Genomic DNA, 24398 nt, shown 5'->3' on the forward strand with positions numbered 1-24398 from the left:
ACTCCCACAAAAAATTCAAGATTCCGCCTTTACGTTGTGTGTCTTCGCCGCCATTATGAAATTAAAGTTTGATCACGTGATCATGATATTTTGCCGAAGCCAAATCGAATAATTTTGGAATTCGAATTCGAAAAAATTAGAGGTCTGGAACTTATAAACAAACTTCGGCGGGAATTTTTCAAATCAGTTTGGTACTCTTTTGGAGCGAGTAGGGGTCTTTGGGACGAAACGAGCTAGAATTACACATACAAACACTTAAAAGATTTCAAACAGCACAACACAAAGACAAAACACACACGCTCGATACCACACACATCTGCTGAACTTGTCAAGTTTTCCTGTTTCTTATCCCAACTTCTTCTGCAAAATTTAAAAGACTGGTGCTGCACTGTCGCTGACATTTCAACAAGCTGATATACAGATTCAAAACATGAGGAGCTGTAAGTTGTTCACGTTGCCCTATTATTTGCACAATTTTTGGTCTATTTTGTTTTTGCTTTCTGCTAGCCAGTTTTGGTAGTCCATGCCTCCAGTATAATTTATGACCGACGGACTTAAAAAACAAAATTGCTTCGCTTGATATTGAATAAAAATAAAGTCGAATCAGTTTTTTTTGTGAAAATTGGGAAAATCTATATACAGTATATGGCCCCCAAAACGGAGACGGCCCCCAAAACGGAGGTTTTCATTAAAATGAAGATTCTGTCGTCTTGTAGATTTATCAGAATTAAATGATTTTTGTTTATTTTGAAAGAATGATGGCTATACTTAAAAATGAGCATGTTTTTGCTGGTTTGAGACAGATTCAAAATAACATATTTGCGTCTAAAGGAAATATTTTAACACCAAAATTAGATAAAAATTGCATATAACTCACTCTAGCTCCTTGGATATTGAAAATAAGTTATGAAAACGGGGTATAGGAAACTTTCTACACCTAATGCCGTTCAGAAAATGCAAATACATCTGTGACTTTAGAGGCTGGGTAAAAGATATAGCATCTTGAAGGCCAACCAGTATTTTGGAGCCCTAGAATCAGCATTGACAAAACTGATGCGAAAATTCTAAATATGAGAAAAAGCAAAAATCTTGGAATTCTATTCCTATCACCTTGAGTCAATAGTTTATAACAAAAAATTAACATTATATATAAAATTTTTCGCTGAATCAGCAAAAACGGCAAATTCTGTCATTTTAGTTGCAAAATATAGGAGAAAAATATCTTTAAAGCTTAATATTTTCAGTTTCAATTAAGCTTTTTTTCTAAAATTTTCACAGCTTATTCCATACATGAATGGAACTCTTTTCAAAAGAGATTTGTTTTCAAAAACTTGATTAAGACGTTGTTAAATCAAAATTGTCATTTTGAAAATTTCTAAATTTTCAGTTTGGACTCGAAAAACTCGCAAATTTAAGGGAAAACACAAATACGTTCAAAGTTTTCCCCCCTATTACCACTGGATATAATAATTTGATTTTAACTACACCTCAGTTTTGGGGGCCCCAAACCTGCATTTTGACAACCAGGGGTATACTGTAAAAATTTTATCAAATAAATTTATGTCCAAAACCCTCTAAATCATATTTCAAAACTATGGTCAAAATTTTGTATTCATATCTTAAAGCTATCTTGAGAAATCGCTAAAATTTCAAACCTCCGTTTTGGGGGCCATTAGAAAAAAGCTACCTATCTTTAAGCGATTGAAAAATATTGTTGAAATTGGAAATTTTGAAAAAGAACTTCCAGGAAATAAAGATGAGATGTTAAAGGTTTTCATGCAGCAAAAATCTTTGTAAAATATCTTTTCCTCTAGATTTGAGAGAAATTTCAAATTTGATTGCCGTTTTGGGGGCCACATACTGTATAGAAAACTTAGCAAAAGCTTTTGGATTTATGTTTAAATTTTCTCGCAGATTTGGCAAAAAAAAAGAGGAGTCCTCGTGCCCCACAGACTTTTATTCAAAACCTCAGTGCAGTGGCATAATGATACACCCACCCCCTCAGTCGCACACTCCCCCCCCGTGCCCGTGCGTCGACTTTCAAGGATAGTACCCCTCCCTGGTGGCTTTTATCTTAAACCGGTGAGCCCCCCCTCGATGGTTTATGATGATGGTATTTTTCCAGTGATTCCATCTTTTTGTACTATAAAGTTTTTAGCAAATTTCGTGAATCTTTACAGTAACTCTCGCTATAATTCGAACTCGAACAACGGGGAATCTTACAGTTGGCTCCCTCTAATTTGATCTCTTTGGGACAAAATATTTTCTTCGAGTTATAGAGAATAGATTCGAATTACAGTGAGTAAATTAGACCACTTTCTGGCTGAGGGGACTAATATTTTAGTTCGAATTATAGAAAGATTCGAATAATCGAATTAGAGTGAGTGTGTCTGTATTTTGTTCGAATTACTGAGATATTAGAAAGTATTTTAAAAGGGTTTCTCAGTGACGGGAATCGGAAGCAAGTGAATTATAGAAAAAATTCGAATAAGCGAGAGTTTCTTTTGTTTCTATTTCATTTACACAGATACGAAGAAAAATTTGAAAGAGGTCGAGGAACAAATGACCGGCGGAGGACAACGTCCAACCATTAATCATTACATGAAATGTCGGAAAAGAAGAGTATCAGCAAGACAATTAGAAAAACGTCAACTGTCCATCGTCAAAACACCTGTCCACGAAAAAGGAGACTTTGCACCACTACCTATCGAAGTTTGTTTTATATCCGTTTAGAAAATCTAAGATTACTTTTCAAATCAGAAAGTTATGACTTCATTGCAAACTTGCGATTTTAAAACTATTTTTTGCTGCGTGTCGCCTTACAAAATTGCCCTCGGGTGTTTAGTCCGTTGAATTTAAATTAGATTTAGGAAGCGTAGTTTGAATGAAATATAAAACACAACTTCTTTTTATTTCACCTTTTTTTTCATTAGTTTTTTTGATTTTTTTTCGGTAATCGCATCATCTTCATTTTGACCATTTTCTTGAATTTTCAGGTCATGTTTCGGATTATCAAGTTTATCCCGTTGGTTTCATTGGGATCGCTGACGTTAACGTCAAAACAAATGCGAGACATCATCATTATGTACGTTCACAGCCAAGAAGGAGCACGACGTGTCATTCCAGTCGTTCAAAATATTCCTGAACATTCGGACCTAGACTCTGACGAATACAAATCAGAATCTAAGAGGTGTCACACTCACTACAAACAGCTAGGTATTTGTCCCTTGTGGTACTTTCGTAAAAGTGATCTCTTAAAATCAATGCGCGTTTCGTGATAGAATTCATTCACTACTACTACTTTGATATGAAGCTTTCTTGGTGCCGTTAAGTTTATAGGACTACACGGACAGAGCAGAAAGTTATCTACTGTATACTCCATTTATTCTTCAAAAAAGAGAGGACAAAGATACACCGCTGGGAATAGTTGCTATAAACTGATTTTCAAACTTCAGGTGTCATGCTGAAACGGACAACGTGTCTTTTTTCAACAAGAGATCGATTGGCTGAAGTTGGAAAGATTCTTGATCAGGTTAGAAGTTTGAATCTTGGTATTTTCTACGTTCAGTGTAATTTAGCTTTAAAATTTAAGAACTTTTAACCTGTTATGTTATATGAAGAAATGCCACAAAGGCTCAAAACTCCTACCGAAGGTCGAAATACCCAACGGGCGCTAGTCATTATATCATCATATTTTTTTCCAGCTACGAGACTCGCACGTTAGAATATGCACCAAACTTGGAAGCGACCTTGCATACAGTTGCTATGGCATCTTTTTACATGCTTTCATAGCTGGATGGGAGGATGATGAAAAATCTAAATCCTTTCAAGCAATCAAAGGTATATATAATCTTAAATAATGTTAGTATTGGATTATTTGTATTGGGCAATACACGAATTTCCTATTAGCAGACTCATGTAGAAAATTCACGAAAAAACGCACAAATTGCACACATAAATATATAAACATATTTTTTTCAAATATCCAACGTATGAGGTGATCTTTGCATTCTCAACCAATCAAGAGCTTTACTCGACGTTTTTTCCGACTTTTTTACATGAATCTGTTAATAGTGTATTTTGACAAACTTTAACTCGAGTCGAAAAATAACACTCCTGTCTCATCCTCTCTAGTCACCTAATGATTATCTTTTAACTAGTGGGTTTAAAATTGATGAGCTAAATATCACGAGAAAAGGAAAATGCAATAGGTCGAGCTTGCAACTTCTATTGCTTGTGGGGGCGTACGGTATTTCGGTATTGCAGAAATCGACCCTTTTTTCTTCGGAATTTTAGAAATCGGGCAAAATTCCTTCGGTATTTCGGAATTCTGAAATTGTTTCGGTATCGGAAATCCATGAATTTTTGCTTCGAAATTTCGGTATTATAAAGTTTTTATCCCCCTTTTTCGGAATTCATACATGAAAAATCAAATCTGATGAAAAATTAGTTAAAACGAGGGAAAATACCTCAAAAAATCGGTATCGGAATTGCAAGTATTTTTTCACGGAATTTCGGAAATTTTGGCAAAATTATTCGGTATTTCGGAAATCGCAAACCCCGTACACCCCCCCTTGCTTCGCTATTGCTTCTGGTTTTAAAACGTGGGAAGTACGATTCAACCCGAATTGTTTTTACCACCAGAGTCCTCACCAGTTATGTGACACGGGATGCTGTAACGTTTGTCACAAACAAGTAATGACAAACGTATTACTATTACCAGTTTCTGGTAACCGTGTTCTTGAAACCAGAGTTTGTTATTTTGTTTGCCCTCTACTTAAATCTTTCGTGATTTAGGTGCATCTTTATTAGAAGAAAGAATTGGATACTTAATGAAGTCAAAGCCTGGGACCATGCCAGGTTATGAAAGGTGAGAGCTAATTTAAATTGATTTAAAAGGCTCTGTCAGAAGTTGAAAGAATATCTTTAGCACACACTTGCTCAAAGAACAAGCTTGTATATTTTTTGATTTTTCTCAAAGAAAAAAGCTTGTATCTTTTTGATTTTTTTACTTTAGATACATCCGAGTTTTCTGCCGAGAAATCTTCCTCAACAAAGCAAGCAAAACTGAAAAAGGATTTTGGATGGCACAGATTTTGAAACCATATCCCATTTTCTTTCAAGCAAGACTTCTCTTCATTCTGTATGGTCCAACTGATCTTGAAAATGGTAAGGGCACATCATGTTGTTATGGCATATACCAATTACTAGTTCCAAGCTATCCGATGGCCATTTGTCTAGTAATTACGTAATGTTCAAAAGGATAACCATAAATATCGTTATTTTATATTTGATCTGATTTGATAACCGTGTACTGTGTAAAAATAGAGTAATATTTCGAAACTTTTTGTTTCAGATGACTTAATTTGGGATGAAATGGCTGTTTCATCAGACATTGCAACTGAAGATTTAAAAGAACTTGCAGAAGGAATGGTGGCTTTACAAGATGACCAAAGAGGTTTGTGGAGCGCAGATGATATCATAAGCATCTTTGATGAAATCACAAGTAAGTTACATAATCATAGACTAAACTTTATACTTGTTCTTCAGTTCAGAGCTTTTTCAACTAATTTCAAGGAATTCGAATAACACTCTCGTAATCAAGACCGGGGGGGTTACTTGGGCAAAAAAGGTTACGGGGATGTCAGCAGGATCTAGCAGGATACCTTTTTTCACCTGAGTCCGAGGTAGGGTCGCAAAACGAAAAAAAGGGTACCTTTTTAGGGAAATTTGGAGAAAAAAAGGAAATTTTTGGAAACTTTATTCGCAAATTTTGCCCAAATTTTCAGAAAAACGAGTCCCATGTATAGTAGGGTCAATTTTTCGAACCTCAGCGGTTCACCTCCGTCGGTCGGCAAGGGTAGTACCCAGCCCCTGGAACCCTGATCGTCATTATTCTCCTCAAGCGAATTAGATCAAGCTATACAAAAACATTTAAATCTAGTATGGAAGAGAACAACCCTTGGCACTTATCATATTTTAAATTAGTCATTATGAATTTGAATGCATATGATATGCTCATTTTAGCAATTTCAATGGATTGGGATATCGAGAACATTGCTGTCTTTATGAAAGAATGTGGAGACACAATGTGTTGTGAAGTGTTGGGAAATAAAGCTATCAATGGAAGAGTATCCGAATTATCCTACATCTTATATTATCTGTGGCAGGTATAAGTTCATTTTTATTTGCTATGATACTATAGTAGTAATAGGTAGAACTACACATTTCTTAAAGGAAGACTCGTGATTAGCAACAGCGGTTTCCATCACTATCAGACGTCATCACATGTCGAGACCATTGAGTTTCAAGCCCGAAGGGCTAGGAAAGAAAAATTGAAGCCTTAAGATATGCGCCTTATTTTTGATGACGGATTGAATCTAGCAATTCCTTTGTTTTCGAGTGATATATTTTTCAAAATTAAGCGGCAAATTTTAGTTTCAATCTGTCATTTGTGTAAAAACCAGGCCGCGCAACTTTGGTAGGATTTGTTGGCTTCAAATCCTACCAAAGAGATTGACTTCTAGCCCTTCGGGCTTATACTTCATTGGTCGAGACCATCGACCAAAGCTCTTTAACCTGAAAGAAATTTGTTCTCAAGTGCAGGGATCCCACTCCTCCTAAAATTCCTAAAAATCCTAAAATAAGTCAAAACTCCTAAAATTCTCCTAAAACTCAACAAATTCTCCTAAATTCCTAAAATCTGAAAACGTTATCAAGCACGACGGTAGCTGATTATGTTTGTATATTTGTATTATCAGACAAGAAACTAAGATTTTTTTCTCATTAAAGTCAAAACAAACTGGGAGTAGTAAGCTACCTGACCTTGAAACAACATGTTTAAAATATATTTTTGCACTGAAATATTTGGAACAAAAGCCTCTATGTTTATTGAAAGAGTGCAGACTTTATTCAACAAAGAGGGCTCAAATGTTTAAGAGCAAGGTTTGGTGGTTTGCGCCCTCATCTGTGAATTTTTTACTTGAGCATAGAATGCACCCCCCTGAACTTGGGGGGGGGGGGCTAAACCATTTTTGCTTGATTGGGGGTTGCATTTTAAAAAGAAATCCTGGGGCTAGCTTGCTAGGGGGTTGAGTGTTAAGTGATAGAACTGGGGTCAGAGCTGACAGGCTACAAATATTTGAAATTATGCTAAAAATCTATGCTGTGGGGAAGGTTTTCACCCCTCTTAAAAAAAATTTTTGCCTGCGGCCCAATAAATTTATTAAGAATTTGTATATAAAATTTCTATGATATTTTGTTTTGTGAAAGTGGAGGCTAAGTTTTAAGAGTTTTTCGGGGGCCTTTTTTTCCTTAGCCTCTCCCCTGAAAAATGCTGGGGGCTGGACCCCTCTGCACACTATGGCATAGGCTTTGTTAGAACGAATGATATGATACGTAAAGTAATTTTATTTCAGTCTTCCTATGGGTGATTTTTTTTCGGTAGAACATCTTTCTAATGGCTGACTTCAGGTCGATTTTAGAAATTTGTTTCTTAAATTTTCCTAAAATGCTCCTAAAAAATTGAAAATTCTCCTAAAATTCTCCTAAAATTTGGCCAAAATCCTCCTAAAATTTGTCCTAAAATTAAGATAGTCAGGCGTGGGATCCCTGCAAGTGAGCTCTACCTGATACCTTAAGGGAACTTATTTTGGCGGGCAGCAAAAATCCTAGAAGAAATTAATTTTGGCGGGAACTAATTTTGGCGAATGATAGCGTAAATTTGTTCTATTTTGCCTTATTTTGAGCAACTTTACTGAATTTTCATGATGAAGGGTTCATTTAGGCAAAAAAAAACAAAAAAAATATTGGTGGGAACTAATTTTGGCGAGTGAGCAAAATATTTAATTTTGGCAGGAACTAATTTTGGCGAATTTTGTCTAAATTCGCCAAATCCGCCAAAATTAGTTCCCGCCAAAATAAGTTTCCTTAAGGGAACTCCCATCTACCAGTACTGTAAAAATGAATTAGGTCAATACTGTAAATACTTTCTTGTTCAGCGTTGCTGTCATACAGCAGCTATTAATTCCAAAAAAGAGCAAGAATGGTTCATTGCCTTGATGCAACATCTTGGTAAACTATTACCACGGACTAAAGATCAACATGACTTGACAAGACAAATCTTTAACGTATGGGAAGAAAATATGATGGATAGCATTGAAGATCAAACCATGAACACAGGTATAAAAGTTCACCCTTGTTTCAAATAATCTGAAAATCATTGATAATATATAGAACAAAAATTATCTCTATTAGGTAAAAATCAAATTGTCCTTAATCACAAGGTTATCAGAACGCATCGTGGCGAGATTAAGGTCATTGCGCTACTCATATGTCGATACTATATTCAATAAAAGACTATAAATGCCCGGTGAAATATTATCAAGTAGCCCAACTGATTAGTATAGAAAGTTGTATGTCATATGATTTGAATCACATCTCTAAATTTAGGTTCTGATTTACTTAGAATGTTAGCAATTACAGTCTACTGTACATTACATCTTTAGATTCACAGCAGTCATTACAAGAAGAAGAACGAGAGAAGTTTAGAGAAAGTCTACAATCGATCACCTCTTTAACATCTATACTATTAGCAAGAGAAATGGTTAACAGTACTAATAATAATGCTAGTAATTGAACAAAGTTTTTGGATCTATCAAGGCTTACCAGACTGGAAAAAGAAAGGAATTGCAGCTAGTCGAAAGTCCATCTGATTCAGTGCAAAATACGGCGCTCTAATTTTCGATTCTCTACAAACATTATGAGAAAAGACGATACATATGACTACTTCTAAGGAGATTATGATTTATTTTTAAGAAAAAATTTGTGTTTAATTTCGGGGGGAATGCCAAGAGTGGCTGGAAAGGGTGGATCAGCAGGGGTCAAACAATACGCCTTTCACGTTATTCGTAAAACTAATGCGCGCGCATTATTTTGATGCTCTCCACCGTTTGGTCTCTGGAGGTAAACAAACCCGTTTTTGCCTGCGTTCCCTTAGGGAAAGTTGTTTTTTTTAGCTTTTCTTAAGTTCTGTCGAACAAAATCCCCTCAAATTTTAGTATGATATTATACCACCCTGAAAATATTTTGCCAAAAGAAGATCGCTATCAAAAGTTAGAGGCTCAAATCCCACCTTCCCTAACCCCTCGCTGGCAAAAACTCGTTTTTTACCTCCCAAACAATTCTATACACAACGGTGGAGCGCACATTTTCCCGGGCCATTTCTGAGAAATTTGAATTACGGGAAAGGTGTATTTAGTTATGGTAAGTAATGTTTTTATATAATTTAAAGCAAAATGTTAAGTTAATTAATTGATTTATTTACAATAATTCTTTTTTATATGCTATTTATTAACGAGGCGAAAATAAAGAAATATTGTGTTTCCGGAATGCGGATGAAGGAAAAAAGCTCTAATGCGGCCGGCCAGAAAAGATCTTTTTTTTAACTTAAGATCATTAAAATATAACTTTAAAGATAACTTTTATGTACAATAAACAGTATGAAGTAAGCCCTGTAATGTACTACTAACGAACTCGCGGCGGTGTCAGAAAACAAATTTTTTTACCCGGCCGGCTTCCGTAAACACTACTTTTTTTTTATTTTCGCCTGACAACTATCTTTTTTACAGAATTGCTTGAATTGATTTGAATTATAATATTTTGTTTAAAATTTGTTTGTTTTGAATCTGTAAATATGTTATTATTTAATTGAAATTTTCAATTTTTAGATATAGTCTTTGCGTTTTATACTGAGAATGAAAAGTTGATAATTGAATTAACAGCGCTTTACAGTCTCTTTTACAGCCAGTCGGAGAGTCGATGCAGGTCAGAGTTTCCTCCCGGGGGGGACTAGGGTTGGCAGATAAGGGGTATGTGCGGACGGAACTTTGGAAAATGAACCTTTAGAGAGACTGACTTTTGCTTAAAAGGTGGCCCTTAGAGTTTTCCCACTTAAACATATCCGAGAGATCCTCCTCAAAATGTGCCCGGATACTTTAATCGTAGAAATTTTAGCGAGACTAATTTTAGCGTTTTAGCGAGTTTTCCCTATTTTCGCTAAAATTAATCTCGCTAAAACACGCCGAATCGACAGATCGCTAAAATTTTTCCGCGCTAAATTTTTCAAAAACGCAATTCGCTAAAATAAATCCAGTTTTTTTCTTCTATTTTTTTACGATTTTTGCGGAAACTAATAAAGATGTTTATTTTTGTCGGTCCCTAGAGTTCTGTAAGAAAATGTAGGCTTAAAAACACACGCTTATCTCGAACCTCCGTTATATATCGAACTTTCACCAAAATACATCTCAAAAAGTTATTTGGAAATGGCGATTCGCTAAAATTAATCCACGCGAAATTTTCTCAGACAAGTATTCGCTAAAATTTATCCACGCAAAATTTTCTGAAATCGTGATACGCTAAAATAAATCCAAAAAAAATGAAGATTTTCCTGACTCGCTAATATACGCTAAAATTACTCTCGCTGAAATTTCTACGATTAAAGTAAAAACTTTTATCTCACTGGAGATTTAAAAGATTTGGATTTTTTGTTCGATTAGTAAATAATTCTTTCCCAATGCAATTCTAATAGATTTTGAAAAACTAATGAGTAATCATCGGTAATCATAATAGTTCATAAAAATTCATATAAGGATTTTCATTTATACAAATCCTGTTCCACTGTTTTCGGACATCCGACTTACAAAGATAAAACAAGGGTAGATAAAGTAAGACCATAGTTTTTTATAATGACTATGGTATGACTAATAGTGTGAGAAGTTGGTTTTTTAACCTCGAGTGCAGAGTTCAGCTATTTTTTCCTCAAGTGCAGCTAATTTTAGCATTTCTCTGTTTTTTTTTGGGTGAGTTTCCGAGGTATAGGTGCACCTTATCCAGACCAAAATCTATCAGGTACGTTCTTCCAATGCGAAACTTGGTATTTCCAAATTTTTCCTCGAGTGCAGCCTTGATAAACCGGGGTTTATCCTGATTTAACAATAAGGTTATGACATGTATATCTACCGAACGCTTATTTGAAAGGAGCAAGGCTCCCCAAAACATTCCATTCTACCGTTCACAAAAGTGATTCGTTGGTTATGATCGGTCAATATTAAGTCTTTATACAAACGTTCTTCAGGTGAAACATCTGAAGTAGGCCATTGAGGGATAGTTGCATTTCGATCGAAAGTTTGAATAAACAAGCAGTCCGGTCTGGTTCCTGGTTCTCTTGTCAAGCCCAAGTAATACCCCAAATGTTTATAGCATTTTTGAACACTGTTATCTTCAATGTGAAAATCATACGTTTTGTTTCCAGCATTCAAACTGAAGTAAAAGAAGTCGTATTTGATGACCTGTTCCAAAGTCACCAAAAATGATGTCATAGCACGATAGTTGCCCATTGAATGTAGATCTAAACCATTTTGGAAATCTCTTATGTGTAACTCTGTAAGGTCGCTTGTGGTTGAATTTTCTCTGATATGTGAAACCTGTGTGTGACCTTTGTCTGAAATGAAGGAAAATGTTGTAAAATGAACTGGAGTAAAAAAAGGGATAAAAATTTTAAATTTATTTTGCAACATTTATGACTTGAAAATTTATTTATTGAACAGAGAATTTAAATTTTCAAACTAAGTTTAGATAATGAGTTTTCCAAAACCATCCCCATTGTATACTTTAACCTTGGAACAAAAGAATTTCTATCCCCATCGGGATTTGTACTAGTAATCTCATGGTTACGAGGGAAATTTGGGATAAATTTCCCGAGGTCAATTTTGAAAGTTTTTGAAATTTGACCAAGGGTAATTTTTCCAGAATTTCACGAAAACAAGCATGGGATTCCTGGTTAATCTCATGGTTTGGATTGAAATTCTAACAATTCTGAAACACGTCAATTTAACACTGGAAATCAATCTGAAACTTTAAAAAGAGGTCTCAAAAAAGTCATAGAAACGCGAATCGAGTTTTAACTGGATAGTATTCCATTTACCTAGCCTTCGAAGTTAGTAAGAAATTCAAAAAAGGTGATAAATTTCCAAACGATGGAAAGTTCACTTTTACGGGACATTACAAAATCTAGGAGGGGAATTACAAATTCACGGGAAATTACAAACTAACGTAAGCAAAAACGTCAATCGAATTTCAATCAACCATGAGATTACAGTTGAAATTTGAGGAAAAAAGTTCCAATGGGGCTTTGAGACACGGGTGTTCTTACCAGAGCAATAAACTTTAATTTTCCTTTCATCTTTCCATGGGTGTATCCAGAAAGTTCCATTTTTGACTCCAAAATTCAAATGCAAAGCTAAGCATGACTGGTTTTGACCAAGTAAGATGTCTAACAGAAGATAAAATGAATAAATCAGAATAATCAAACTAGTAAGGGGTTGAAAAATATTCACAAACCTGAATAACACGGAGGACCTTAAATACACGTCTAAATATGTAATAGTTATCGCACGGTACAGAGTACAATATGGGATATATTTTTCGAGTTCAGATTTTTATTTTCCGAGCCTTTAGGCGAGGAAAATATGGAAAACTCGAAAACTCTGAACGAGAAATAATGAAATAACAAACTATATGAAATACAGCATATATGTAAGCGTTTATGTCCAATCAGATTGCTCATATATTTCATGTTAACAATAAATTATATTAATATTTTTGTGTGTACTTTAACGTTTTTCAGAATTTAGAATTCGGACGAAAAATGCGATTTCAGTACTTCCACTTTATTTCATTGGATAATTCGATTTGAGAGAACTTTCAGTTTCTTCAAGGCTATATTCTCAGATTTATGGAGCACTTTTGAGCTTTTTCATTCTGAGATAAAAAACGGAAGACCATCAATACTCTGGGTTGGTTCATAAAAATATCTTTTTAACTTGTTAGGCCAGGTCCTCCCTAGGAGTTAAAACTCTACGTTCCAAAAGTAAATTTTTAGTTTCTTTTAATTTCTTTTAATTTTTCAGAGAATTCCCGATTTTATCAATTATTATGACACTATACTCCCTCCCTCCGGGACCCACCGTCACCTGGCTATATGTAGTCTCCGGAACTCTCGTAGCTACCATTAAAAAGAGTATGAAATTTTAAAGGCAATAAAGAAACTCACCTTGATGAAGGGAAGGTGATTGAGTTTCTAAAAACAAGATGTACATTGAGGTTTAGGATATGTTTACATCTAGGAGAGAATCGATTAAGAAATACAATGGAAATAGCACGATTCATTGATTTCCAAGCCCGAAGGGCTAGACTCGATACTCATGGATGGGAAATGAAGCCACTTATTTCTCATCCAGAACGCCCGCGCGTGGTTTTTACGCAAACGCCAGATTGAAAGTAGCTTGGATATCCAGGCTGTAAACTATTTCACAGTCTAGTTTTTGATATTTTATGTTCTGGTTTACAGCCTGGCCTCCCTAGAACGATTTGCATTCTCCATATGAGAATGCAGTCCACTCGCTTACGCTCACTTCGCTAAAGCCGTAAGGACCAATCTACACGGCGCGGGGCAATTCTGAAGCAAAAATAGGATAGTCCTCCACTTGCTAGTGAAGATAGAGCTTTCTGTTACATGAAAACATGAAAAACTCAAAAAGAAGAAAAACAGAGGCAAATTCATTTTCCAAGAAAACATGGTCTGATGCTTGGTCATGATAATGCCTGCAAACTTGTTCATGGACTCTGGTGTAATCTTTGGATGTTTTAAATGGTTTTAGATCTTTTAATAGGCTGCTTTTATTAAGTTCTGTTTTGCTGCCCTGGGTTGGCTAGGAAAGTTTTGGAAACATGGGTTTGTACTTTCATTCTCTAGGGAGACCAAGCTCTATAATTTTAGAACTTTGTATGTTGAGGTAAATTTTGTTTTTTCTAAAATTTTGAGCTTGGATATTGTCGTATATCCCCTATCCAAATACACGTAGTTCTATGGTGCTTTTTGAAAATGTGTTCGAAATATGCAAAGATAAGAAAACTAGAAAATAGATCAGTTCATAAAGTTTGACTTATAGAGCTTCCTTCTTAGAGATCAAGCTTACCTTAAGATAAAGGAAGAAGAAATCTTTTCCTCCCAATTTAATATCTTCTTAATATTATTCCTTAATTTACATCCATTGCCATAATCATATCTTATATTCTTATATCTCTTCTAATTTACAGTTCTATGTCCATCCTAAGATGGGTAAAACTACACTACTACTATGTTACAACTTCAAAAACCTCAGTTTAAATACATTTTAGCTTATTTATAAGTTCTGTTAATTAATATTACAATAAGTGTAGATAATAGTTATTGTTCGTGCTAGGGGTGTGTTTGGATCGGATTGGTTTGTAACAACAATGGGATTTCACTGCTTGAATCTGATTGGTTGATATTCTCAAAATAGGGTGCGGTTGTGATAGAATTTTGGCTCTCAGGAGTTCGCAGGTGATTTCGTTGAGTGGGTGACGAAATGTTATTTCTTCATATTAATGATGATGAGTTTGTTTTAGAATTAAAACAATCTGTTGTTGTCCCTCCTTCTTTAAGGTACTTTGCAATAGAAATGTGATCAGTTTGTTTTCTTGATCAATGATGATTAGGTATTGATTGGTGATAATTAGATAAGGTACTTTTCAATAGAAATTAGGTAATCATCTTTTTCAGTATCAGCTTCAAGCATTCTTTAAGTCAAATCAGTCTTTTTACACGACAATATCCAGGCTAGATTGAAAGTAAAATCTATCGCTAGATTTAAAAAAATACGGTCCTCAAAAACAAAGAAACCGCTAGATGCAATCCCATTTCCCATCCAGGGGTCTTAAGTCTAGCCATTCAGGCTTGGAAGTCAATTGTGATAGGCAAAAAAATGGATATGAGGTTGTGGCAAAAGTATGTTTTTTCATAGTCTGGATGCCTTTTGTTTCTTTCTATACATTTAGAAATTATTTTGTTTTGCTCAGTTTTTTGATAATGTGATCAACTTTTGAACTAATCCTAAGAGGAGCTGGTAACGTGATCAAAAACTGAGCAAATCGATTTTTATATTCGTCATTAACAAAGGAAAAAGTTAACAAAAACCTACAACAATAGGCTTCCAGACCAGGGTTTTTTATATCGACTATTGGGGTGTTTTTCCACTGGCGGATAAAGCTAACAGGATTAACAGAACTTGTAATAAAACGCTGAATAGCCCAAAACTATTCATATATAAGTTGTGGATGAAAAGAGATGGTTACACGTTTATGTTGTCTTTTGTAAAAAATGATTTCATCTCCCACAGCAAATCTTTTGTATTTCCTGATCCGCCTATCCTCGCTCTCTTGTATCGACCATGTATTAATAGTGGATTAGAAAATGCGTGAAAAATACAAAAGATTCAACGGTTTTCTCCTGTGTTGCTTTGGGAAATACAATATTTTTCTGAAAAGTGGAACCATCTCTTTTCATCCAAAAATTATATTAAATAATTTGGGCTATTCATCCTTTTATGAAAAGTTACATTAATCCAGCTCGCCAATGTCGTCAATGAAAAAACACCCTGGTTGTTTTGGACTGATGACATCATACCTGTATTTGATTCATTGCAGTGTTTTCCATCGTAGGGTGACAAACAGTTGACGCATTTATATGTCTTGCTTTCATGGTTTGGCACACATTGGCTTCCATGCTCACATAATAATACGTTTTGATTACATGGGCTCTGAAGTGAAAAAATATACTATTTTGTGCTTGATTGTAGTCAAAATTATTGAATCGAAATTTGTTTATCTCAGAAACCCTTTTTAGACCCCTAATTATTTTGACATTTGATAATTGTTTACGTATTTCCCAATGCAAGAACAAATATTTATCCAAAAAATTGCAAATTTAAGCCTCGTTGGAGGATATAAGTTTTTGATATGTTTTGATAATTTAAAACATTGCAAATTTACACACCCCTGTCTCACAGCCCCGGGAATAAAAATTCTATTGTTCCAAGGTTAACAAGTGATACTTTTATGGACCTACCTGGTTATGCATTTAACACATATATAATTGATATCTACGTGACCATTAAACAATCATTCAGAACATAGTGACGATCTATTAAAATTAGTCGTTTGTTTCTTATAAAAAAACGTTTAGAAACCAAAATTTCATGCTCTTGAAATATTCTTTCATATTCAAGACTTTGTGAGCAAAAAAAACATCTATCTCATCAAAAAATTGAGTAATTTGGCTAAGAACATTGATGTATGCTTATTAATAGTGATTCTTATAGACAAACGAGCGTTTTTTGAGCCAACAAAATTTTTTTTTGAAAAATCTGCTTGAGCCATCTTTTACCTATGATGGTACCCTAATTTCATGCAAAAATCAGGAAAAGTTAATGATCCAATTTTTCACAAAGTCTAAAAAACCCGTTTTTTAGCCGTTTTTTGGCCCAAATTTGCCCAAATTTTTTTTTTCGAAAGTCGGGCTCCGTTACATTCGAGGTTTTATAGTTATGCATCTTTGTGCAAAAAATCATAAAGAATCAAAAAGCCAATCTCGAGAAAAGCTAATACCTAAGTAATTGATAATGTGCTTATAAATAAATATCGAATTTAGCCAGTTTTTCTAAAAAAACACGCCAAGAAACCAAAATTTCATGTCTAAAGACATACATTTTTCAAAAGTAAGCCCTCATGAGCAAAAAAACATATATCTCATAAAAAAATTGAGTAATTTAACTAAGAACATTGATGTATGCTTATTAATAGTGATTCTTATAGATAAACATGCGTTTTTTGAGCCAACAAAATTTTTTTGAAAAAAACTGCTTGAGCCATCTTTTACCTATGATGGTACCCTACTTTCATGCAAAAAACCAATTTTTCACAAAGTCTAAAAAACCCGTTTTTTAGCCGTTTTTTGGCCTAAATTTGCCCAAAAATTTTTTTTTCGAAAATTCGGCTCCGTCACATTCGAGGGTTTATAGTCATGCACCTTTCTGCAAAAATTCAGAAAATTTGAATGAGCCAATCTCGAGAAAAGCTGGTAACTAACTAACTAATGAACATGGGTTAATTTATAGGACCTCCACCCCACCGGGGTAGGTCCAAAAAGTCCAGTAGGGATGATTTTGGAGTACAATTTTTAAACAATGAATTTCGAATGGGGATGAAATCAAAGTCAATTTCTCAGTGGGGCTGAAACTCTAGGGTTTTCTTCCCACCAGGGACGAAATGTTTGCCAAATTTTCCATTGGGGCTGGGACCCAAGCAGTGTATTTATGAACAAACTTTATAGAAATCTTGATGTTAAGAGGGGAGCTCGAGGGGCATTAAGATTCTAAAACTTTTGGTATGCAGGTATAAGGCATACACCCATAATTAATGTAAGGAGAAAAAAACTTACAATTCTTTCATACAAGAAATAAGCGGGCATAAAAAAATGAAGAGCAGATTCAGCATCATCGGCAAAGAAGGTTGATTTGGCAATGAAACAATTTCCATTCTGTGCATTCCATATCCAAGTCCAACAACCTGTCAAATTTTAAAAAATTCAAAAAAGTTTACTTTTTAGTTCCCCTGAAGTTAAAATTCCAGCCAGTCGCAAAAATTAAAGCAAATTAGAAAATTTCATCAAGATTTTTGCCGAGCGACAAAATACACGTTTTTTATGAGACTAAACTATATAAGAACATAAAGCTTCGATGGCCAAAATGTTAAGAACAAGTTGAGAATATTGTAAAGCTTTGTGGACTCGAAAACCTTTTTCTTAGGAAAATGGTCAAAATAAGAACATGTTAAGAACATTTTTAGGCTTAAAACTCAAAAATTTTGGGTGTTCTTATAAAAAAGATTTTGAAACTAGTGAAATTACCAACCTCGTCCCCGTGTATCCCAGGCTTTATTTACGTTACTAATTAACACCAGAGAATATTAATGAGGTTAAGCATACCAGGATAATCACGACGACGGGCGAAAAATGCAATAGGCTAGTGAAAATACGAAATTTGATTGGTTGAAACTCACTAGCCTGTTAAATTTTCGTCCGTCGTCGTGATTTTACTGATTTACTTAACTTCATATTATCTTCCGCTATCAGTAAGCATGAGATGATTTTGAAATTTGTAAAATTACCTTTCGTGTTAGTTGAGCAAGCTTCAGCGCATTCTGATCTCGTAACTCCTTTAAATTTGGTGTGAAATCCCATAAATCGATTTTGGCCCACAAATTTGAATTGCTCAAAAGTGATTGTAACATTTTGGATTTTCTTGGTCTGGACACCGCCCCATGAAAGTTCAGAGCTCCTGACGAAAACTATCAGTAAACACATGCCAGGAATGATTGAGACAATTTTAAGTGCCATGAGAATTTCGAGAATTTGAAAATCAAGCTTTATTTGTATAATCTTGTAGATATGAAGATTGAATTGAGTCGAAAAGCAGGCCCGGCAAAACAACCATAAAAGTGGGGAGGCTGAGGGCTCAAAATAAGATAAAATTCTCTAGGGATTTTCGAAAAAAAATCTCATTTGCTCAAAAGTAGGGAACCTGAAGCCTCCCCAGCCTCCCCGCTTCCGCCGGGCCTGAAAAGTGCACAAAGTTTTAAGGATATCGTTATGTCATATCATAGTATAAGAAAGCCGCGGCTGGAATATGTACCGCATTGTCTTTTCAGTTAATTGCTGTTCCATCTCTGTCTCCGAGCTTTATAAGAACATCAAGATTGTCAGTTTATTATTGGTAGATAGTTTTTGAAATTTTTCTCTTATTTTCCTTCACAAGAAGATTTTTTATTTCTAGATATCTTTGAATCTGTACCCAATGAAACACTTTAACTGATTTTGGACATATTTTAGGGGTATTTTGTGGAAACGATAGTTTTTCGCCAAAATTAAAATTATAAGAACTATATTTAAGATAACAACTTTCCTGTCAGTTTGAATGATAAATTTTGAAGGTGCTGGCTTGAAATTTTTACAGAATTATCTTGATGTACTATTTCATTGATTTCTAGAAAGATTTCACTGCAATATTGTGAAGGCATTTCGAGGCACCTTATTAATTTTTGAGTTCTTTCAGCCCAGCCATTTTGTGCTTGTTTAAATTTCTTATTGTTGATCTTTCCTGCACAATGATATTATAATGCAAGTGTATTATCAAGGGCATATAATTAATGTCTAAAACGCACTGCGAAGTAAGTATTAACGACAAACTAATAAAGTTTACCATTAAAGATGCTACACTACATATTTCTTGATCAACAAATAGTCATCAAATACGACAGAGATAGAACAGTAGAAATTCAGATGTTACCATTCCAGCCGCGGCTTTCTTATACTATGGTCATATATAGCGTATTGTTGGTACAGATACTTTCTAGGTTGCTTATGGAAATGAATAAAGTTAAAAATTAAGCGTCCTGAAATGATTATCTAATTATTGATGTGATCAAAATATCCCAAAGTGTCCATTAAAACAAGGAAGTTTTAATCGCCCTTAACGTATTTTCTTTGTTTCTCTACCTTGTTTAGCTTTTCCGTTTTCACGCCTATTATTATACATAAAAATACCTCAAAATATTCGCTGAATCAAATTGCATAAAAACTGAAACTAAAACACATCGGATGCGATTAAAATGATGAGGGCTAATAAAAGCTTTATTACATTATCATTGTCTCACTTCCGTGTCTTTGTCGCAACCTTTTGAAGTACGTTTCTTTCTTCTCCAACTTAGTTAGTGCCCCCGGGACTATTATATGTTATAAGGGTTGGGAAAAATCTAAATATAATAGCCACAGTCCTGTTCACCGTTCAACATATGTTATTAGGGTTGACACTGAGCCAAATATCATCAGTTGAGATAAAAAAGTTAATCAGTAATTTTACTGACCTATGCTTCTAGAAATGCAGGCGTGAGAGAAAGAAAATTGGGTTCACAAAGCATCTTCTACTTCGAGGTGGTCCCGGTTTAAGCCCTTTAAAGACCACATGGATAATAACTCGACATATAAAGGCGTTATCCAGAACTCGACCCTCTATAACTTAACCTGATAGCAGCTGTTCGTAATTTTCTTACGCGCACGGTAGACCTCTGAAGACGCTTGAAAATTATACATCTGAGGAAAATAGTCCTCCCGCAGAAAATTCTACAATAAGAATCTTGTTGTTCGCCTGAAAGTTAAAAACTGATACGGTGCCCTACTCATAAACACACTCACGCAACTTTGTTGTGGTTTCTAGTCCTTTTAGACGAACGCGGTCCTTACGATTTCGAGATTGCATATTCGTCAGATTGTTATGTTTTCACATATCCCTCTAGAGCTTTAGCGTGGTGTGCAAAAAACATTCACAATCTGATCTCAGGTTACAACTTTGAGGTTGAAACCCGGAATAAATCGCACCGATTCAAGTGATACACCCCTTTCTCACAGACCCGGTAGGATATTTTTAACCAGTGGTGGTAAAAGTAACGGACTGAAACTCGATGGGGGTTGATATTTTCTCAAATTTTTTATGGCCGGGGGTTTAAATTCTTTTGTTTCAAGTGATAAAATTTAGTGGGGATTGGAAAATTAGCATATTATTTTGCAGTGAGGATTGGTTTATTTGAATCTCTTCAGTGTGGAGAAAAATGGGAAGATAATTCTCAACCGGGGACGATATTTATGCCAATTTTTCCAGGGGAAAGGGTTCTGAGTGGGTCTGTGAGAAGGGGGTGTAGTGATAAGAGGTTTCAATTTTTTAAACGTTGATTTTCCTGCCCAAACTACCAGACAGTCTACTCCCTAGAAAAAAACACCCCAGCTTATGAAATGTAAAAAGTGATTTTGGGACGAACATAAAATATAACACCCCCTTTTCACAGACCCGGTATGGTTTTTTCAACCAGTGGGGTAAAATAAAACGGACCAAAATTCAACGGGGATTGATATTCCCATGTTTTTATTGCTTGGGATTCGACTTCCATAGTTTTATAGTCTGAATCGCAGACCTCTATAGATATACTTCCTATTTTCTTCTATAAGAAACTTTTTTCGCTAGAGGATGAGCAGAAGCCTAATTGTTTTAGAGCCAGAAAATTTAGTGGTGATGAAAAATTAGTACAATATTTTGCTGTGAGGATTTGCTTATCTGAGTTTTTTCAGTTTGGGAAAAATATCAGAGAATAGTTCTCCACTTATATAATATTTTCACCAGTTTTTTTTCAGTGGGAAAGGCCCAGTGGATCTGTGAGAAGGAGTCGGATACACCTTTTCGACCGTACATAATTTTGACGATTTGCAAGAAAACCCTTCCTACCTAGCTGAATAGATAACCATCTTTGTAGATCAGGCAAACAAAGACAACATAAGAGCCCCTCACAATCCAAGACCTCCCTCCTAGGCATAGGGGGATAGAATAACCTTAGTCATATAAAATAAGAAACTTGTATTGTATTGTATCAATTTATCTTTCTATTTTAAGCTTCTGGCATTTCCATGATGAAAGAGTTAGTATCGGTTTCAATTTCCTATTCAAGGTCACGTGACATAAAAAGATTCTTTGAAAGTGAAATGTTTATACAAGGAAGCAATTAAGCGAGTTCAAAATGAGCTCTCATGTATCCGGCTATAATGGCATTGCCGGATGCAAGAGATTCTGAAATCGGTTTTACATTTTTCAAAATGGGGACTTCCTTGTCTTTGGAGTTGCATAAAAAGGCGACATTTTTGACTGGAAAATCATTCAACTTGTTCAAGCAAGCAAGCCAATCAGCAGAATGAAGATTTGGAAAGCTTTGTTGCTTCTGGCACTTTGTGTCTATGCAGTACATTGTAAGTTTTTCAATTTCTTCCATTTTATATCCAAAAAGAATCTTGTTGTTATCAGGCTAGTACTTTAGAGATTTCATTATTTCAAGAATTATGGAATGAATATTATTAAAGCATTTCTTGTACAAAAAAATGTCCACATTTGAAGGATACCAAAATTATGTTTATCATAAATTTCAGGTACCGAAGAGAGCCAACAAGAAAATGCTCTCGAAGATCAGAAACAACAAGATGAGGAAGAAGACCAATCACAAGACATGATGACGTCATCACAAGATGATCAAGATGTTATGGAGCAAGATGAAAGCCCATTGGACAAAGTCAAAGATGAAGAAGTACAGGTTACAGGTATGTTGCAAATACTACCATCCATTTGTTTGTTTGATGGAGTTTTTTAATCAGTTTCTTGTTAAAGTGGTTCTTATTTTTTGTTCACTTGAATCCTTTAGTCTAGGCCTTAGATTTCGGTTTAGTGGTCAGCTTAGCCTTATCCATTTCTTAAATCTAATCTAAAATCTAATCCTCTAGTAGTTACTATGCTACGGTCTAAATTAAGCATCATGTAAGTTTATTTTCAAGACTTTAAAGTGGCGATTCAAATGTTAGCCTTGAAGTTATCGATTCTTCTCTAGGTTATCTTTAAAAATGATTCCCATACCAGTTTGATGCTTGACCCTAGTTTTGTTATTCATAAGAAACTTTAATATGATAGATAACTGTGAGTAATCCGACCAAACGATATTTGTTTAAATTCTTTCAATACAGCAGACCAGAACGACCCGCAACCAAGAAAAAGACGTCGACGACGCCAACGAAGACGTCGAAGCCAACGACGAAGAAGTCAACGAAGCCGACGAAGACAACACGGTTCTCGAAGACGACACGGTTCCCGAAGACGACATGGTTTCCGAAGACGACACAGTGGATACCCATACGGCGGTTACCCTTAGGGTGGTTACCCTTACGGCGAATATCCTTATGGCGAATATCCTCACAACTAGGGCTACGGAAAATAATTCATTTCACACACGAAAATGATAATTTATTTTTATTGGGAATGGTGTTTGATGCCTGATTTTTTGTAATATTAGGAAAAAATTTTTATCTTGGTAACTCGTAAGAAATATCATTTTTTCTAAAAAATTAAAATTCATTTGTCATTATTTTCGTTTGATTGAGCTTACCCGCTAATTTCCTAAGAAGATACACAGAACCCCCCCCCCTTCCCCAGGTAACCTGATAACAGTTGTTCATAATTTTTTTACGCGCACGGTAAACCTCTGAAGGCGCTTGAAATTAAACATCTGAGCAAAATAGTTCTCCCGCGGAAAATTCTACAACAAGAATCTTATTGTGCGCCGGAAAGTCAAAAACTGATACAGCGCCCTATTTATAAACAAAATCACGCAACTTTGTTGTCTTCCTAGTCCTTTTAGACGAACGCGGTCCTTATGATTTAGAGATTGCATATTCGTCAGATTGTTATGTTTTCACACACATCCCTTTAGAGCTTCAGCGTGGTGGTGCAGAAAACAGTCACAATCTGATCTCAGGTTATCCCCAGGTGAATCCCCTAGAAAATTCCTACCCATGTATTTTAGCTATGTAGTTTTGTACTTTTGATCGAGTTTTCCTCATAGGGAAATATTCTTATTGATTTTGGATGTAATGTTCTCTATAAAGGCACAATCTCTTCATATAGGGTTCCCGGAAAAAAGTATAGGTTTATTAAAAAAATTAGTTTTATTTATTTCATTTATTTACTTATTTATCAAAAGCCCTTAGTTTTTTACTCCCTTGGGGCACAAATGCACTTCTTTGAAATTAAACGTAAAAGGGGGAGAACTCAAAATTCAAACACAGTTAAACCTTTTAATCATAAAGAGTGGTACCACTTCCTATACAGGGTGTCCGGAAAAAAAGTATCGAGTCGTACCACTTCTATAGAAAGAAAGTTCTTGTGTGTGTTTCACTAAATTTGCAATGTTTATCAAAGTTTCTCTTTGTGTCATATTAATTGTCATGAGACATCTTTTATGAATAACTTTTACAAAAAACAATTCTCAATAACTTTAACGTCATGAAAATTGTAAAGGAAGTTAATTCTTTTTAATCATCAATGACTGTTGTAAAAACAACTATTGTGTTGGTATATATTTTCTTGCATTTTGTTAAACACACGCGACAACCTTCTTCTCAGAATCATGTTCGAACTCGATACTTTTTTCCGGACACCCTGTAGTAAGAAAATTCTTGTGTGTGTTCATAATTCGTATAACAACCCTGGTCTGGAAGCCTGTTGCTGTAACTTTTTAAATGATTCCATATTGTACTCGATACCGTGCAATAACAATTACTTATTAATTTTGGAAATAATTAGAGTTCTGATTAGCCTGGTTTCAGCCTATATTTACCCTATTTAGTAGGGGGCCAAGCCTTGGGTCCCGTAACATCTTTTCTACGACCTAGCCATTTTTAGTCTATTCAAAAGATCAGTATATTACAAGATATTTTTGAGAGGGAGGACGCGGATTAGGCCCGGGAAAACTTTTAATGACAAAAATAGTGACGCCATAGGCAAAACTGCAAGGGAAATAAGGGTTAGAGAAATAGCGGATTTTCAAAAGTCAAAATA

At 35.0% G+C, this 24398-nt stretch overlaps 3 protein-coding genes across 4 annotated transcripts; 2 read left to right on the top strand and 1 right to left on the bottom strand.

Moving 5' to 3' along the window:
- The first annotated feature begins 400 nt into the window (after window positions 1-400).
- On the top strand, window positions 401-8665 carry LOC136814674 (F-box only protein 47-like). Its single transcript, XM_067071094.1, has 11 exons — window positions 401-440; window positions 2528-2712; window positions 2997-3216; window positions 3456-3532; window positions 3705-3840; window positions 4798-4870; window positions 5018-5169; window positions 5357-5506; window positions 6028-6170; window positions 8001-8181; window positions 8508-8665. Exons 1-11 carry the CDS (start codon window positions 431-433, stop codon window positions 8636-8638), a joined length of 1458 nt encoding a protein of 485 aa, XP_066927195.1. The 5' UTR covers window positions 401-430; the 3' UTR covers window positions 8639-8665.
- Window positions 8666-10629: 1964 nt separating this feature from the next.
- On the bottom strand, window positions 10630-18571 carry LOC136814687 (uncharacterized). The gene is made up of 6 exons (XM_067071104.1): window positions 18088-18571; window positions 17360-17487; window positions 15548-15680; window positions 13112-13138; window positions 12212-12331; window positions 10630-11500 (listed from the first exon to the last, which is right to left on the bottom strand). The coding sequence occupies exons 1-6, from the start codon at window positions 18314-18316 to the stop codon at window positions 11016-11018; spliced, it is 1122 nt and encodes a 373-aa protein (XP_066927205.1). The 5' UTR covers window positions 18317-18571; the 3' UTR covers window positions 10630-11015.
- Window positions 18572-21658: 3087 nt separating this feature from the next.
- Window positions 21659-22912, top strand: LOC136814301 (protein FAM170B-like). 2 transcript variants are annotated; one of them, XM_067070829.1, is made up of 3 exons: window positions 21659-21766; window positions 21944-22111; window positions 22529-22912. In XM_067070829.1, exons 1-3 carry the CDS (start codon window positions 21712-21714, stop codon window positions 22711-22713), a joined length of 408 nt encoding a protein of 135 aa, XP_066926930.1. In that variant the 5' UTR covers window positions 21659-21711; the 3' UTR covers window positions 22714-22912. The 2 variants fall into 2 exon arrangements, with proteins under 2 accessions (XP_066926930.1, XP_066926936.1); XM_067070835.1 differs by having other exon boundaries at window positions 22532-22912.
- The last annotated feature ends 1486 nt before the right edge of the window (window positions 22913-24398 follow it).

The sequence above is a fragment of the Clytia hemisphaerica genome, unplaced genomic scaffold (assembly GCF_902728285.1).
Source record: "Clytia hemisphaerica strain Z4C2 unplaced genomic scaffold, Clytia hemisphaerica genome assembly, whole genome shotgun sequence".
NCBI lineage: Eukaryota > Metazoa > Cnidaria > Hydrozoa > Leptothecata > Clytiidae > Clytia > Clytia hemisphaerica.

Coding starts and splice junctions, on each gene's coding strand:
- LOC136814674 (XM_067071094.1), top strand. Junction 3,217..3,455: donor CACTCACTACAAACAGCTAG/GTATTTGTCCCT, acceptor TTCAAACTTCAG/GTGTCATGCTGAAACGGACA. Junction 5,170..5,356: donor TCCAACTGATCTTGAAAATG/GTAAGGGCACAT, acceptor TTTTTGTTTCAG/ATGACTTAATTTGGGATGAA.
- LOC136814687 (XM_067071104.1), bottom strand. CDS start 18,316: ATGGCACTTAAAATTGTCTCAATCATTCCTGGCATGTGTTTACTGATA. Junction 13,139..15,547: donor CTGCAATGAATCAAATACAG/GTATGATGTCAT, acceptor TCTTGTTTTTAG/AAACTCAATCACCTTCCCTT. Junction 11,501..12,211: donor AATTAAAGTTTATTGCTCTG/GTAAGAACACCC, acceptor CCTTCATTTCAG/ACAAAGGTCACACACAGGTT.
- LOC136814301 (XM_067070829.1), top strand. CDS start 21,712: ATGAAGATTTGGAAAGCTTTGTTGCTTCTGGCACTTTGTGTCTATGCA. Junction 21,767..21,943: donor TTGTGTCTATGCAGTACATT/GTAAGTTTTTCA, acceptor CATAAATTTCAG/GTACCGAAGAGAGCCAACAA. Junction 22,112..22,528: donor TGAAGAAGTACAGGTTACAG/GTATGTTGCAAA, acceptor CTTTCAATACAG/CAGACCAGAACGACCCGCAA.